The sequence below is a fragment of the Gracilinanus agilis genome, chromosome 5, assembly GCF_016433145.1.
Source record: "Gracilinanus agilis isolate LMUSP501 chromosome 5, AgileGrace, whole genome shotgun sequence".
In the NCBI taxonomy this organism is placed as follows: Eukaryota; Metazoa; Chordata; class Mammalia; order Didelphimorphia; family Didelphidae; genus Gracilinanus; species Gracilinanus agilis.
The window spans coordinates 49,695,524-49,710,980 of NC_058134.1; the positions used below are offsets into that span (position 1 = coordinate 49,695,524).

Here is a 15,457-nt window from a genome sequence, read left to right on the forward strand (position 1 = left end):
TTGAAATTTTATTATTTTGAATTTGAAATATTTGCTTTGTAAGTAAAACACAGTATTTTACACAAAATGAGTGTTTAATATCTGTTGAATTGGAACCAACAAGCATTTTTTTAAAGCCTGCTACATTTGTAGCTGTAATATAAGGGAGGCATTGAGATGGATATTAATGAAGTAGAAAACCTAGGACTCTGCCTTCAAGACACTAACTTAGTTAATTATAGAGTTGTCCTATAAATTTTTTAAAATATACATATTAGGTATAATTTAGTAAATGATGGAGAGATAAACATAGTGAGAAAATAGATATGGAGGAACCAAGCAGTGGAACTTTGGGGACATACAAATCAAAACCTCCAAGGGAGCAGCTGGGTAGCTCAGTGGATTGAGAGTCAGGCCTAGGGACAGGAGGTCCTAGGTTCAAATCCGGCCTCAGCCACTTCCCAGCTGTGTGACCCTGGGCAAGTCACTTGACCCCCATTGCCCACCCTTACCACTCTTCCACCAATGAGAACCAATACACAAAAGTTAAGAGTTTAAAAAACAAACAAACCTCCCCCAATTTCAGTCATTATTTGTACAATTGGAAATAAAAATTTAAAGATGATTATTACTATTAAACTAGACCTTAGAAATATAAGATGTGTTTAATATGCTGGTATCCTACATGTATTCATGTTTCTTCATTCTCAGTAGAAATTATATATGTTGAATAACTATATAATAATAATATGGAATTCACAGGATATCAAAAGTCTAAGCAAGAAAAGAAAGAAGATGAATTCTGAAGATAAACCTGTATCATCTGAATCTTTATCAGAATCAGAGTGCATAGAAGAGGTTAGTATGTAAATTGAATCTGTTTTGTCATACACTAAAGCAAAAAGAAATAAAGATTGTAAGCATTTGATTAATCTGATAACTTTCTAGTCTAATATAATATAAAAATGACATGAAGTTGTAGACTATAAGTATTACATATGTATTAGACTAGGCTAAAGTATGTTTTTATATAGCTTATCTCAGAAGCTTTAAATATATTTGGAATTAAGTCCCCTTAAAGTGTATTTTTTTCAGATGATAAAATGTCTTCAATGTAAAATCAATTCACTTTAAAAGTTAAGTACTTGATGGGGGTAGATAAAGTGGCTCAGTGGGCTGAGAGCTAGGCCCAGAGATGGGAGGTCCTGCATTCAAATGTGGCTTCAGACACTTCCTTGCTGTGTGACCCTGGGCAAGTCACTTAACCTCCATTGTCTAACCCTTACCCCTCCTTCTGCCTTGGAAGCAATACAGAGTATTGATTCCAAAATGAAAAATGAGAGTTAAAAAAAAATACTTGTTATAATTAAGCCTTGAAGAATTTACTGAAAATAGAAAAGTGTTATATGATCATTTTAATACTTAATTTCCACATCTTTGCAATATAAAACCCAAGGATTTTAAGTCCTCTTTCTTGTTTAAACTGTTGGATTTGTTTTTCATTAACTATACTGTTTATAGTTTTAGATATGTTATTCATAGATATTGTATACAAAACTAAAGTGGTTTTGAATACTGGCAGTTAACATTTCCTTTTCTATTGATGACAGAATGTTCCACTACACAATTAACATTAGTCTTGATAAGACAAGATAATAATGAGTTTTTCCCCTAAGCTTCTGAGCTGTATGAAGGATATAAAAGTAGTGGGGTTTGAAAAAGAACTGCTACAATAGCTACCAAGGGGGACAGCAGCAGTATTGCATAGGGTGACTTTGTTCTGTTCATATTTATTATCACTGTTAATGTAGCTGATCTGTTGATTCATCCAACTTTTTATTATTAATTATTCCTACTAATTCTTCTTTTATCATGAGCATAATGTTGATTTCAGGCCTTTCACTAGTTGTTTCTTGGTACCCCTGTACCAAAATTAATTGGGAGATTTCACAGAATGCCTCACTTAGATTATATAGTATTTTACTTGTTGGATGCTTTAGCCATGGCAACAACCCATGAAATGCTTAAAAATACAAAATATCCCTTAATCTTCTTTGAACCTCTTAGCCCTCTTCTATAGTGAGAGTTATAGAAAAAAGAGTAGACAGTACTAAAAGTCAGTTTTTAAACTTTATGAACAGTTATTTTTTTAAACCTATAGGTTTTTTGATATAATAAGCAATTTCCTATCTTAAACCCACAAAAAAAGTGTCTTTTAAGAAGAAAGGAGGAATATACCCTTAAATTTTTGACATTGTACTGAATCAGCAAATATATTTAACTGATGTTGTCTCTTTGTGTTAATTTTTTTTATTTAACATTGTTGCAGTCCTCTTGTCAAGTATGTGGTCTTTTTTTAAAAAAAAAAACTTGATTTTATTCATCATCACTTCATATAAGACTTCTCTGGTGTCTCAGAAGTTTTCATTTTCATCATTGCTTATATGGTATAAGAGAAAGAGACCACATTCATGGGGCATGATTTGATGAACTATTTCAGCAATCATGAAACATGTTTTATTTCCAGCTTTTTGTTATCTCAAAAAATGTTGCTATGAATATTTTTATTTTTGTAGGCTTTTTCTTGCTGTAAATCACTTCCTGGGAATGTAATCCCAGCAGTGATGATCTGCCAAATCGATTGATATAAATGATGTAATAACTACATTTTATACACTTTTTTTTTACCACTTACCTTCTTTCTTGGAATTAATACTGTTTACTGGTTCTAAGGCAAAAGAGTGGTAAGGGCTAGCCAATGAGAGTTAAGTGACTTCCAGAACCAAGTGGCAGGTGTCTGAGGTGAGATTAGAGCCCCAGATTTACCACCTCTAAGCCTGGCTCTCAGTCCCTTGGGCCACTTAGCTGCCTCTCCATATTATGTTTATAAATATTAGTTTAGCTGGCATCCTAAGTATGTAATCTTTATCTTTACCCAGTAATCATGGGAGATAGTTACCCATATGTTTATAGTCATGTGAATTAGTTGTGGTACCTTGTGAAGGAAACTATCAGTAACTGATATTCTTTATGTGAAGAAAACCAGAAGACAAAAAAATTGCATTGAAATATTAGGATAGCTTATTGGTCCTACTTGGAGAAAGGTAAATTATGGCATTGGCAGAAGTCCTTTCATGTTGACAAGACTTCACCCTCATCCCAAAGGCAAGCAAGAAACCTTATTTCATAGGACAATGGTCCATCTTACTTCGTGGTATGCTAACAAATATGGGCAAGGTGACCTCCATGAAAACAGACTTAGTTTATGTTCCAGTATGAAGCAGAGGATGAAGAAACAGAAATTTTGTAAGAATTTCAAGGTCATCTATAAATCAAATAACTTCAAAGCTAAAGGTAGACATGGAAAATATGACAAAAAATATTAGAAAATAAGTTTCAGAATTTAAAAATCAAAAAGCTTGGAAATTACTTGCCTGCATATCACTAATAGTTTTATTAAATACAAATATTTTATTAATACCTGTTCATTTTTTACATCACTGTAACTTCCCAGAACCCTACCCAAATAAAAGTAATTAAGCAACATATAAAGCCACATTAACCACATCTGATACCTGAGGCACCATCCTCACCAGTCATTTATGCCCTCTAAGTGGATGAGGGATTAATAACTGATATTGTGTAGTAATAGTAATAGCTAGCATTTATATAGCATTTTAGGGCCTGCGAAGCACTTTACATTTTTTTAGTGGAACCTCACAATCTATGATATGTAAATTCCAAGTTTTATCCCCACTATACAAATGAAGAAACTACTCATCCAGGAACTGATTTTTCTGCCAACAGTTGGTATATGCCAATAGCGGGATTGAACCCATGGGATTTTTAGGTGTTGTTGTTTTTTTTAATAACCCTCACTTTCTGTCTTAGAATCATTGCTTTGTATTGGTTCCAAAGCAGAAGCGCAATAAGGGCAAAGCAATAGTGATTAAGTGACTTGCCTGGGATCACATAGCTAAGGAAGTGTCTGAGGCCCTATTTGAACCCAGAACCTCCCATCTGTAGGCCTAGCTCTCAATCAGCTGAGCCACCTCACTGCCTCCAGACTCATGTCTTTTTATTCCAAACCTGGTACATGATTACATTACACTGTGTTTGATCATCGTTCCTCAAATATCAAAATTCGTTATTACACTTATCTGAATTCTGAATTTTAATGTTGGTTCCTTCTTCATTACCGTGGTCATGTATACTGTTAGATTTTTTTCAATCAGAATTAGAACTTTTCATTCTGTGTTTCTCTGTATTCCAAATATGCCTTCCTTCTTATAGTGTATTCATATACTTTGAATTTGTTCAACTGTTCCCCAGAGAATATTTCACCTATTTTATTTCCAGTTTTTTGCTACCACAAAAGTGATACTATGAGTATTTTAATATATATGGAACCCTTTTCTTTGACCTTTGGGCATATCCCTAATAGTTATAACACTGGCTTAAAAGGTAGGCACAAATGGAAGGATGATTCTGTATAGGTGGCAGGTTTCTCTGTATGCCTCTGTTTGTGGATGACAGTGTCTTGAGTTAATCAAATTCAAGAACACTGCAGGACCTCTGGTAAAATCCAGTCTTTTAAAAGTAATCAAGCGACATACATTGCCAAGATGGCTTTGTTGTTTGGTGGGTGTCCAATTGAGTTAACCCATTGACATGTAGCATATGGTTTGGGGCCTGAATTTAAACAAGGGAAGAAGAGGCTAGATCAAATTTATGATTTTTCATAATTCTTTAAATAATTCATTTATTTTTAGTGCTTTAATTTTCACAAAGCATGTTTCTCACAAAAACTCCCATGAGGCAATTAGTATTACCTCTGCAAGATAGATATGACTCAGGTTAAGTAACATGGTTTAATGCTTTCTCCAAGTCCATAGGATTTTTTTTTTAATGTAAATAATCAAGTTCTTCAAACCATTTAAATTCCTATATTTTATAGCAAATGATTTTGTGGTCAGAGTTCACCCCAGGAAAGGAAGAATGGAGAGGGCCCATACACAAACATGTACCCAAAGAAACCTTATTGAAGGTTAGGTTCTTTTATAGCCAACCAAGGTCGTAAGAAAAGCTAGGATGCTGCCTATGTCCAGTTTCACATCAGCTCTTTTTGAGATGAGGGAAGGGGTGGAGAGTGTGACTCAAGTAGTGGCTCCAAAAATAGCCTTCTTTTTCTCCCTTTTGTATAAGAAGAATCTCATGTTTGAAAGTTATTTATTTTCTTCCCTTTCCTGGGGTTAGAGATCAACACTTGGTAAAGAAGTGAGGTGTTGTCTGTTACTTAGGCTCCTGTGCCTACTGTTTTGGATCTTGGAGCATTTAGGAAACCTTTTTCTATGCATCAGGAGGGAAGAGGAGAAGGGCTACAGCCACCCAAGACCAAGCATTATGAAGTCAGTTACAGCAGTCTTGGTTTAATTGGCCCTGCAGGTCCTGTCCATGGTCTCATAGCTGTAAGGGTTAGCATTTATATCTCAATCTTGACCTCCCAGCTCCAGCACTTTTCTATTACACAGCATTAAAGTTCTGCTGCTGCAAATAATGTAAAAGATTCCAGATTTTAGCTGACCCAAAAGGCAGTGGAAGGAATGAGGACATGTGTCAGGCAGCTAGACTGTGGCATCTCCCACTTACAGTGGCTTGGGAGGAATGGCATGAAAGACATGAGAAGCTACAGCATGATTTGATGTGATATGACATGACATGAAAGCCATGAGAAGCACATGTTATTAGAAAAAGGAAGCAAGCCAGTCATGTAACAAGAGCCTGGGGTAGCAGGAGGCCAGCTTAAGTGTTGTTTGGAGTCCAAAACTGGCACATAAACTTGGAAAAAAGAAGCAGCTGTCAACACCAGAAGGGAAACCTCATTCAGAACAGGCGAGATGCAGATGCCCCAGAAATGTTTGGACATTTTGAAAGCCAGGTCAGCCTATAATTACAAAATAAATTCAACTACTAAAATCTTATGTAATTTAAAAAACAGCAACCACCATAGCTTATGCCAAACTAACCTCACTTCTCTTTTGAAGAAGTTGTTTACTAAGATTTTAACAAAGCATTCAATGGAATCTCCCGTGCTCTTATAAACAGAATAATACTTGTTGACAAGTATAATCATGTGATTGCAAAACTGGGGCTGTACCCACAGAAGAGTCATTCATGGGAGAAAGTATCAGTTTGGAAAGTAGGCTAAGGTTTTTATGTAAAATTTCACTCCTTGTTTGAATGTTTCTGTCTTGATCATTGTTAAATTTATGTTTTAAAATGTTAGCATCCATTGAAATCATCAAGTTGGTTATTGATCATTTTTGTTGCAAAATGATTATTTCAAAGTATGGCCAAGGTAAGAAGGGACTTCAGAAACCACAGTTAAGTTGGCTACAGCAGTCTTTTTGTATGTAAGGAGCCAGGCCATCCTTCCACAGCCAGCCCTACCCAGGCATCTGGAAGATATTTTTCCTGACTTCGTACCTCCCATCAGCCACTTAGCAGCTTCCACACACTGTTCCTGGTTCTGCCCTTGGGGGTTCAGCAGAACTAGTTTCATTCCTCTTCTTTATAACAATCCTTCAGGGCCTTGAAGACATTGTCATCCTTGTCTCTCTCATCACTCTTCAATGCAAACCTCCCCAGGCCCTCCAGTTCTTAATGTGAAATAAACTTAAGGCTTTCTCCCATTATCCTGACCCATCATCTTCTGGATTTTCTGTCTTCTCAATGGTTTTCTTTAAGGAAAATATGGTACCTGGACCTAATGCTGCATAGGTGATCTGGCCAGGCCAAAGAGACTCTGCTATTCACAGGGTGCCTTGGCACCCAGAGACTCACCATCTGGAAGTTCAGTTTTGCTAGACTGGACTTTAGATGTCAGAAACACAATCTATAACTAGACTCCTATTGGCTTACTTGGTGTAGGACCTTTATGAGCTTCCGTCCTATCTATATCACCTTCAAGCCTAGGTTTACCAATGTATAACATGGAGGAATTATAGAGTACCTGTAAATGACTTTAATATTAACATTATCTTTCAGTTATTAAATGACCTTAGTGCAGCACCTAGACTTGGGTATATTTTTACTGTGTATGCTGTTCTAGATTCCAAAAGAAATGCAAAACTATATTCTGTCCTTTCAGGACTTTAAAGATTATTATTCAACATTTCTTCATATAGCAATATAACCTAAATTTATTTAAAATATGGCTATATAAAAAATTAATATTTTTGAAATAGTGTTCATATTGTGAAATATTCTTGTTTATTGGGTTACCTAATAAAAATTTTTTCTTATTTTTTCAATTTTAATTGAGTACTTCAATTGTCTATTTTTTAGGCACAAGCAAAGAAAAAGAAAAACAGTGAGGAGCGAGAAAAGACCACAGCAAGTATCACTTATGTTCTTATATGATAACAGAATAATTTTATGTATCAGTAGTATAGAAAATTCATTTTAATGGAATAAATACCCCAGGTCAGAATGAGGTCTTAGAACCATAATTTATTCATCATAAAAAGCTGATGTGTAACAGTGCTACATCTTTATTACTGAATTGATCTTGTCCTCCAGTAATACCAACATTAATAATAATAATAATAATAATTAACATTATAGTACTTGGAGATTTTAAAAGCACCTTTATATTCATTATTTCCTCTAACCTTATAGCAATCCCATGAGGGAAAGAGATGAGGAAACAGAAGCTTAGGAAGGTTAAATGACTTACTCTGAGTAATACATCTAGAAATTGATTGAAAAAGATGTTCTGCTAGAGAAAAATGTATACATGCTGATTTTTAGAATCATAGTCTAGTATTGCATGATGCCTGAATGTGCAGTGGAATGTTTACTTTAGAATGTATAAATATTTTTTAAATGCTTATTTTACTCTAAAAAAACAGTCAGGCAAGACAAGACCACAACAAGTATCACTTATGTTCATATATCTTCATTTTCTTTTCTCTTGGGTACTCAAGCTTGAATAATGTAATTCACTTTTTAAATTTTCATCATTCAACAATTAGGATTAATATGAATGTTATTGGCACCAGTAAAATGTTTGTGGTGTTGATGGTTGTCTTTTAAAATCATTTTCTACCCTTCTTAGGGAAGGAAGTAGTCTCTATTGAGGCACAGAAATAATTTCATTTGAAGCAGGTGGATGTGTAATTAACTCATCCTTCTCAGTTATGGTCTGTAATAGGTTAGATTTATAAATACAATAAAGAAGGTAGAGGGGCAGAAAGATGGATGAGTATGTTAAACCAACAGGCTTCTTTCCTTTTTCGATTATTGTACTGCCTTCATAAATGTGTATTAATAAAGAAACTTTTCATAATACTAAGATTTTTCATTTCTAATATAGTACCAGTAGCGATAAGTCACATAAATAAAAACTCTTTAGGGGATCCTGAGCATTTTCTAGGAATAAAAAGGGATCCTTAAAATTTAGACCTAGAAGGAACCTCAAAGCGTCTCACCCAACCCCCTTATTTTACAGCAGAGCCAGAGACTTGAGGGCAGGCATCTTGCAGTTAAACTTTACATAGTAAAAGCCAGGGTTCCAAGCCTGACTTCTACCCTGTTATTCTATATTAATTTCAACCATTACTATAGCAGTGTTGACAGTGATGGACTTGGACTGCCCAGTAGTTGATGTTCATATACTCTCTTCACCAAGGCAAAGAAGGACATAAGTAATGAGTCCTATAGGAGAGTAGGCACTGGAGACCTTAGAAAAAAAGGTCAAAGAACAATCAGAATGAATTATCAACAAAGGTCTCAGCAAAAATGTCCTACCTTCCTTCAGGAAGCCTTTTTAAATCTTGCTGTCTGCAATCTGGGATTGTTTCCAGTTTATCTTTGTATGTAGTGTCTTTGTCTTCTAGTGGCCTCCCACATTGAACTGTGAGCTTCTTGAGAGCAGGGGCTTTTTTCCCCCTCCTTTATTTATATCCTTTGTACAGTGTCAGGCACGTAGTATATGCTCAATAAATGCTTATTGATTTTTAAGTATTTCGATCAGACCTAATTATTTTCACTAGTATTACATAGAAAAAGCTTATTTCCACTAATGAGTTAGGCAGAATGAGTCTTTTTATTATACATTAATGCTCCAAATTATTTCAGTTCAAACATTTTATCAAGCAATATTCTATGATTCTCTTATTTTTAAATTAATGGTAATAACCAAAAGTTGTATGAAGTAGTTGCCGTACCATTTATTATTTAAGAGTAGTAGATTTAATGTTTCTGGTCTGAAAAATGTTAAATTAGTTAAAATGTGCTATATTGCTATTATGAAAATAGAACTCCAAAGGTAGCACAATTATTTTATCTTTTAAGATAACATAATAATTCTAAATTAGAACTCTTCAAAAATGAAATAGGCAACCTTAGGAGGTAGGACATTCCTCATGCATTGGAAGGCAAGGCTTAGAGGAACATATAAGAATTATGGTTTTTAGAGGTCATCCCATCCAAATTCCTCTATTTTGTATATGAAGAAACCTGCCCAGAGATGGGGACTTGCCCAAGATCACAAGAAGTCCTAAGTGGCAGAGCTGATATTTAAATCCTTTGACTTCACTCTCAGGACTCAGCATATGTGTTTCCCCTCTGTTTTCAAGCAGGGATTAGATGACTCCTTGGGTATCTTGTAGAGAGAATTCTTGTTCAGATACGAGCTGGCCTCTCTCGTCACTGGAGGCCTTTCTAACCCTTAGAATCTGTGAAATTTTATAAAATGAATTCATAAGTTGGGGCTGGATGTTTAAATATACCTTTAGGAAATTGTCTTTCTTATAAGAGAATAGTTAGGTAACATGTTAACTATGTGATTACTTTCCTTATGTGTATACGCAGCTCTCTGCTGTTTATTTATGGCAATTATCTAGGATCTAGGAAAAATTAACAAGTGGGACACTGTAGATCTGGGGTTCTTACCTTGGAGTCCACAAATACTGCACCTCCGGTCTCATATAGAGGGTTTTATTTTCATTAACATTTTCTTCAGTTATTGATGTAACAACAAACATTCTGAGAAGGGATCCATAAACTTCACTAAACTGCTGGGGGGGGACAAGAGCCTCCTGCTTTGGACATTCTGTTGCTGGCATAGAATTTTCAAGGAAAATCACAATTCATACTATTTCCTCTTTGTTTTGAGTAGCATTATTTGGTTGCGTTGCCAGCCTGTTTTGAAATTGCTTTATTATCATTTGTAATTTTCCTATTAAAGTCTTGTTTTTCTCTGGTTTTGTGATAGTGGTAAGTTTTTTTTATTTTAAATGTAATGCTTAATGTATAATTCTTTTAAAGGAAAAGACAAAAAAGAAAAAGAAGCATAAGAAACATGGCAAGAAGAAGAAAAAGAAGACCACTGGATCAGGTCCAGAGTCAGCATAATGCCAGGACAGCTGAGATCTCCCTGCCAGAAAGTGCAATGTCAAGCAAAACTTCAACTGTGAAAGTCACGGCTTCTGCTACCCAAATGCATGAGTGCTCCTGTGTTTTTAGAGCCTGAGGCCGCGGGCCAGAAGAGGCCATGATTGTTGCCTGCTGCTTATTACCTGGGGTACATTCACCTTCTTTGTTTGGTTTGATTTTTATCCCCAGAATTCTTTGATCTGGGAGACAATACACTAGAGTCCAACTGGTATTTGAGATATTGGGAAATAAAGAAAAATCTCTTCGATAACAAAATTTTTAACAGGAAGTATCTAATTTGAAATCAGATTAAAAAAATCTAAACACATCTTTAGGATGTGTTTAAAGTAACAAATCGGAGATACCCAATTGACTTCAGTTGGCGTTTTTGAAGCAAGGGTATGACATTAATGCCCTCAAAAATCTTTACTTTTGTAGATGTATGTTACTTTTTTCCCGTAATTTTTTGTTTACCTGGGGAAGGGGAGGGGTGGGACAGGGAGGGCGTCGCTATTATTTTAGCTAGCTGAATAGTGTGCCTTTTGATCCTTGCACATCCTATCTATTTTTGTCAGGACAGACACTGTGCTTCCTAGGGAGGCCAAGAGCTGGTCAGCTACAGTTTGTCCCTTTGCTGAACTTAGAAAATGAGGCATTCTGGAGCTCTGCTGTCTGCTAGCTACTTCAAGTAGCAAAGACAGACAGCACTTGGCAGCATGGAGGAGCTCCAAAACCTAGGAAACTTACCTCCACTTAAATCTTTTGAATATTTTTAGCAGTAGAATGTTACATAATTTGACTTAATTTTGGTTACACTTTGGAGGGAATCATTTCATAGAGACACTGGTTTTTTTGGTATAGATAGCTAAAATATTCTGAAATATTTTGCATGTTTTATACTATTTTAAGTTTTAACTAGCCAGGGAAATTCTATTGTAACCAGTGACCATTATTTTTTGTATGAATTATGTTCCGGCTGCATTGTTTCAAGTGTGTAATTCTTTATTCTTGATATAATAAGTTCATTAACTGTGTTTAATTGCACACTTGCTGAAAATATTTAGCATGTAAAAAGCAGGTTTTTGATATTTAACAGCTTCATATTGAAGCTGATTTGCTATGAGCAAGTTAAGTGGCAGACCTAGTATGCTATATGTCTTGTTACATAAAACTACTGCCAGAATCTCAGTAAATATACCGTTTAAAAAGTTCGTTGTCTTTATATATTAATATTGAATTAAGACAGGGATTAAAGTAAGGATGACATGATTGCTATTCCTGTGGCATATTTTACTAAGACTGGGTGCCTCAAATGTCTGCTGCTGAATTATGTTTACCAGTGATGTTAAAAGGAACCGATAAGTCATTTTTACTTCACACTTTTATAATCAGTTACATGAAATATAATTTACTGTCCATTGTGCCTGTTATAAAGGTTGTTTTAACTGTAGTATCTTAATGCACAGAATATTTTGGCATGACAAGAGGCTGAATAAATGGCTATTTTGCTAAAAAAATAGCTGTGTTCATTTCAGCTCCCTTTGTGTGTCACAAAGAAAATGGCAAAACCTGAAAACACTTGAGAGAGCAATTGCATAGCAGTCCCTCCTTACCCCTAACTTCCTATAGCAGTGAAGAGAACAAATTTCTTAAGAGAGCTTTTCAATCCTATAGTAATGCCACACATCAGGTTGTTGAGTATGCTTCATCTTTCGATCTTCACACTCTTACTCTTTTCTTGAATGGCCGTGATGTTAGTCCCAGCCAAGAGATAGGAAATTTAAGAATGGCATTTTGTATGCAAATAAACCGTTTCTGAAAATAATCTTATGTAACAAAAATGTAAAATGATAAGTACAGGAGATTATTTGTATTACTATAGAAATACCAATTTTAACATGTATAAAACACCTCTTTTTTGTTGGCTGTCTTATGTCCAGATTTTTTTTTTTTTCAAGCTTTGCAGACTTGTCCAGGAACAGTGATCATTTATGCAAGATATTTTGGTTTTATTTGCTTGGAGGTTTTATGTATTACCTGGAGACGAGGATTATTGTCTGGTCATTGCTCTTGTGCTGCTCTGCAGTCTTAACTATCTAGAAAGAAAGCCAGACTGGTTTTATTGTTTCTCTAGTGACTATCTTTAACAGTCTTCCAATAAATGGTGCAGGAAGAAAAATGGATAAGGTGACAATATTTTATAAATTCATTCCAATTACTGCTAACAAGGTATTAACAGATTTTTGCCTATCTCCTATGTTTTATAAACTTTTTTCTATTAGTTTTATAAACATGAGCAAATTTCCTTAATTGATAGTACCAAAACAACTAGCAAATACTTTTAGAATTAGTACCCGAGTAGAAATGTAAATTTTGTACTGATTTGACCATGAGTTTATTTACTATTTCTAGTTTCTAGAAATCATCATCAGTATATTGGCTTTTACAAACTATAAAAGTTCTCCCAAACTGAATTTTATCTACTATATAAAGATTGTTCCTTAGAACAATGGAGCAAAAGCATTAGGGCCTGAATGAATTTATTCATTCAAGGACAGATGAATCTTATTTATATAGCACAGGAGTACAATAAATAGAATCTCAGGAAAATTAAGTGGGAAGTGCTATTCTGAACCCAAGTAATATGTTTGATTATTATTGTTCACATAAAGGGTTTTCAGTTTAAAATCCGAAAACATTAAAGGGAAGACTTTCTTATTTAGAAAACACTTAGAAAGTCTAAGTGGGGAGAGCCCTCAGCAATTTAATGCCATATAAAAATCATGTTTACATTTGAAGGAAAACGATGCAAAGTGTGGAGCCCCAAGTTCTTTTGTAATAGCAATCAATTTAGCAACATTTCTGTAGTCAGCAGAGACTGGATGAGCCTAGCCTGGAGGAGATTAGCATCTGGTGATGCAGTGGAGAGAGCGAGCCAAGCCTAGAGTCATGATAATTCAGGTTCAAATCGTGCCTCAAACATACCAGCTGTATCACCCTGGGCCAAGTCATGTCATGTCTGTTGCCTCAATTTTGCCTCAGTTTCCTCATCTACAAAACGGGAATAACTTCCCAGGGTTATTGTAAGGATTCAATGAGATACTTAAAAATAGACCATCTCACATGTGTGTGTGTGTGTGTGTGTGTGTGTAACTCATCTTCTGTCTTAGAAGCATTAGTTCGAAAGCAGAAGAGGGGTATGAGCTAGGCATTGGAGTTAAGTGACTTTCCCAGGGCCATACAGTCATAAGTGTGAGATGCAATTTGAGTTCAGGGCTTCCTATCTTCAGGTCTGGCTCTCTATCCACTGAGCCATCTAACTGCCCCTACTAGGAAATACTGACGGAAAGGCCTAATGGAGCATTTATATTCAAGGTTTGCAAAGTGCAAGTATCTCATTTGATCCTTCCAATAACCCTGGGAGGACACTCAGGTCACACATGGGCTGGGCTGGATGGCCTCTGAGGTTCCTTTCAGCTCAAACTCTGATACATGAGAACAAGTGGTTAAAGTTCTAACCTTGTTGAATTCCTGTCTGCTCTAGACCAGCCCATGTGTGACCTGAGTGTCTCTCTTCTATGAGACCCCTGACACTGATGACAAGTTACCTGGCCTTTGCCTGACAGGAAGGAGACCTTAACAGAAGTATTACTCTCAACCTCCCAACAAAAGTCATTCCCCCTCTGAATGGCTAGAATTGTTAGGAAGTTTTATATTTGAACTCTTAACCTGCCACTAACATTAGCCATTTCTCCTAGTCCTGCCCCTCCCCTAGGGTCAAGCAGAAATCCTTCTCTTTTGGCCCAAAAGCCAATTACCATCTGTCCCTGAATCTCCAGACTTAACACTCCTAATTACCTCCATCAGTCAATCCACATAGAGCTTCATCTCAAAGACTTGGACTCATCCTCTGCCCTCCTCTGGACAGATGCTTTTATCAGAGACTCATCCCAATAAAGACAGACAGAATGGTCCAACTAGAATACTTTATGTCGATGTCTAATGCAGTCATACTAGGGCAGATTCAGGTCAGATTATTCTTACCGAACAAAGCTTCAGTCCACCTGAGAAGGCAGTTTCATTTCCCCCAAAGATTCTGCTGAAGCAGCCTGTGCTTCGAGAGGTGGCCGGATGCTTGGTTCCTGAACTGAAGCGTGCAGATCTTTATAAGCATTTAAAGGTATTGATTGGTGAAAGGGTTTTACCTGATTAAACCAGAAATGAGTGAGGAAGGGTCTTTGATGACTGTACAGCTCCTCAGCGATGGCGCAGCGTTTTCCCCCGCACAGGGAGGAGGTGACACTAGCCGTTCCCGCGTTCGTACCTGCCCCCGCTCACAAAGCCTAGAGGGGGCAGGCCCGGGATCTTCACCCACACTGCCTCTAATGGAGGGTTGGGAAGGAGGAGAAAATAGCCTCTCCCCCCCACCTTGACAACAGCAAGACACTTTGTCAGGAGTGAAAGTTTGGCCTTTGATCAAAATGAAACCTGAGAAATGCCTAAAGAACTTTGGATCTTTCCAATTGGGTCTTTCACCTTTATTGGAAGACGGCAGGCACGCTCTGTAAGAAGCTCGAATGTGCCCATTAAGTGGTGGAAAAGAAACCTAATTGTAGCCCTTTTCAGAAAATGGTCGAGGGAGTGCTGAACGGAGGCCCGAGGCCAGGCCTTTCAAGGCCACTTCCTTGGGAGTCAACCTGAAATGATTCCACTGCGTGGTGAGACCTTGTTATTCCTCAAATCAGAATGGCCCGAGCCTTCCTCACAGCGCTCCCTCAGCGGCAGCCCCAAGGACGGCTGTCCGGCGATTCACACGGGGCTTCGCGAGGAAATCTGGACTTGCTCACTACCCGCAGCCAGCACCCGCCCCATCCCCTCTCACTGCTGGGTGGAATATCCTCGCGTTCCCGTTTGGATTTCGTCTTGTGTCCCTTTTCTCCTACAGCCTAGAATGGCCCCTTCTTCCAATCCAGCCTTCAGAATCCTCTCTGTTTGGCTCCTGAACGGTTGGCATGGCAACACTGTGCTCTGGTATAGC

At 36.8% G+C, this 15,457-nt stretch overlaps 1 protein-coding gene across 2 annotated transcripts in view; it reads left to right on the plus strand.

The window, feature by feature from the left end:
- Positions 1–15,457, plus strand: part of FAM133B (family with sequence similarity 133 member B) — a 42,404-nt gene that overhangs the window by 19,653 nt on the left and 7,294 nt on the right. The window contains exons 9-11 of one of the 2 annotated variants that reach the window (XM_044678787.1): positions 742–837; positions 7,327–7,374; positions 10,312–12,710. In XM_044678787.1, the coding sequence (XP_044534722.1) occupies positions 742–837; positions 7,327–7,374; positions 10,312–10,398 (231 nt within the window). In that variant the 3' untranslated portion in view covers positions 10,399–12,710. Of the gene's footprint in view, positions 1–741; positions 838–7,326; positions 7,375–10,311; positions 12,711–15,457 lie in introns of those variants that run through there. The other variant, XR_006506395.1, reaches the window with a different exon arrangement.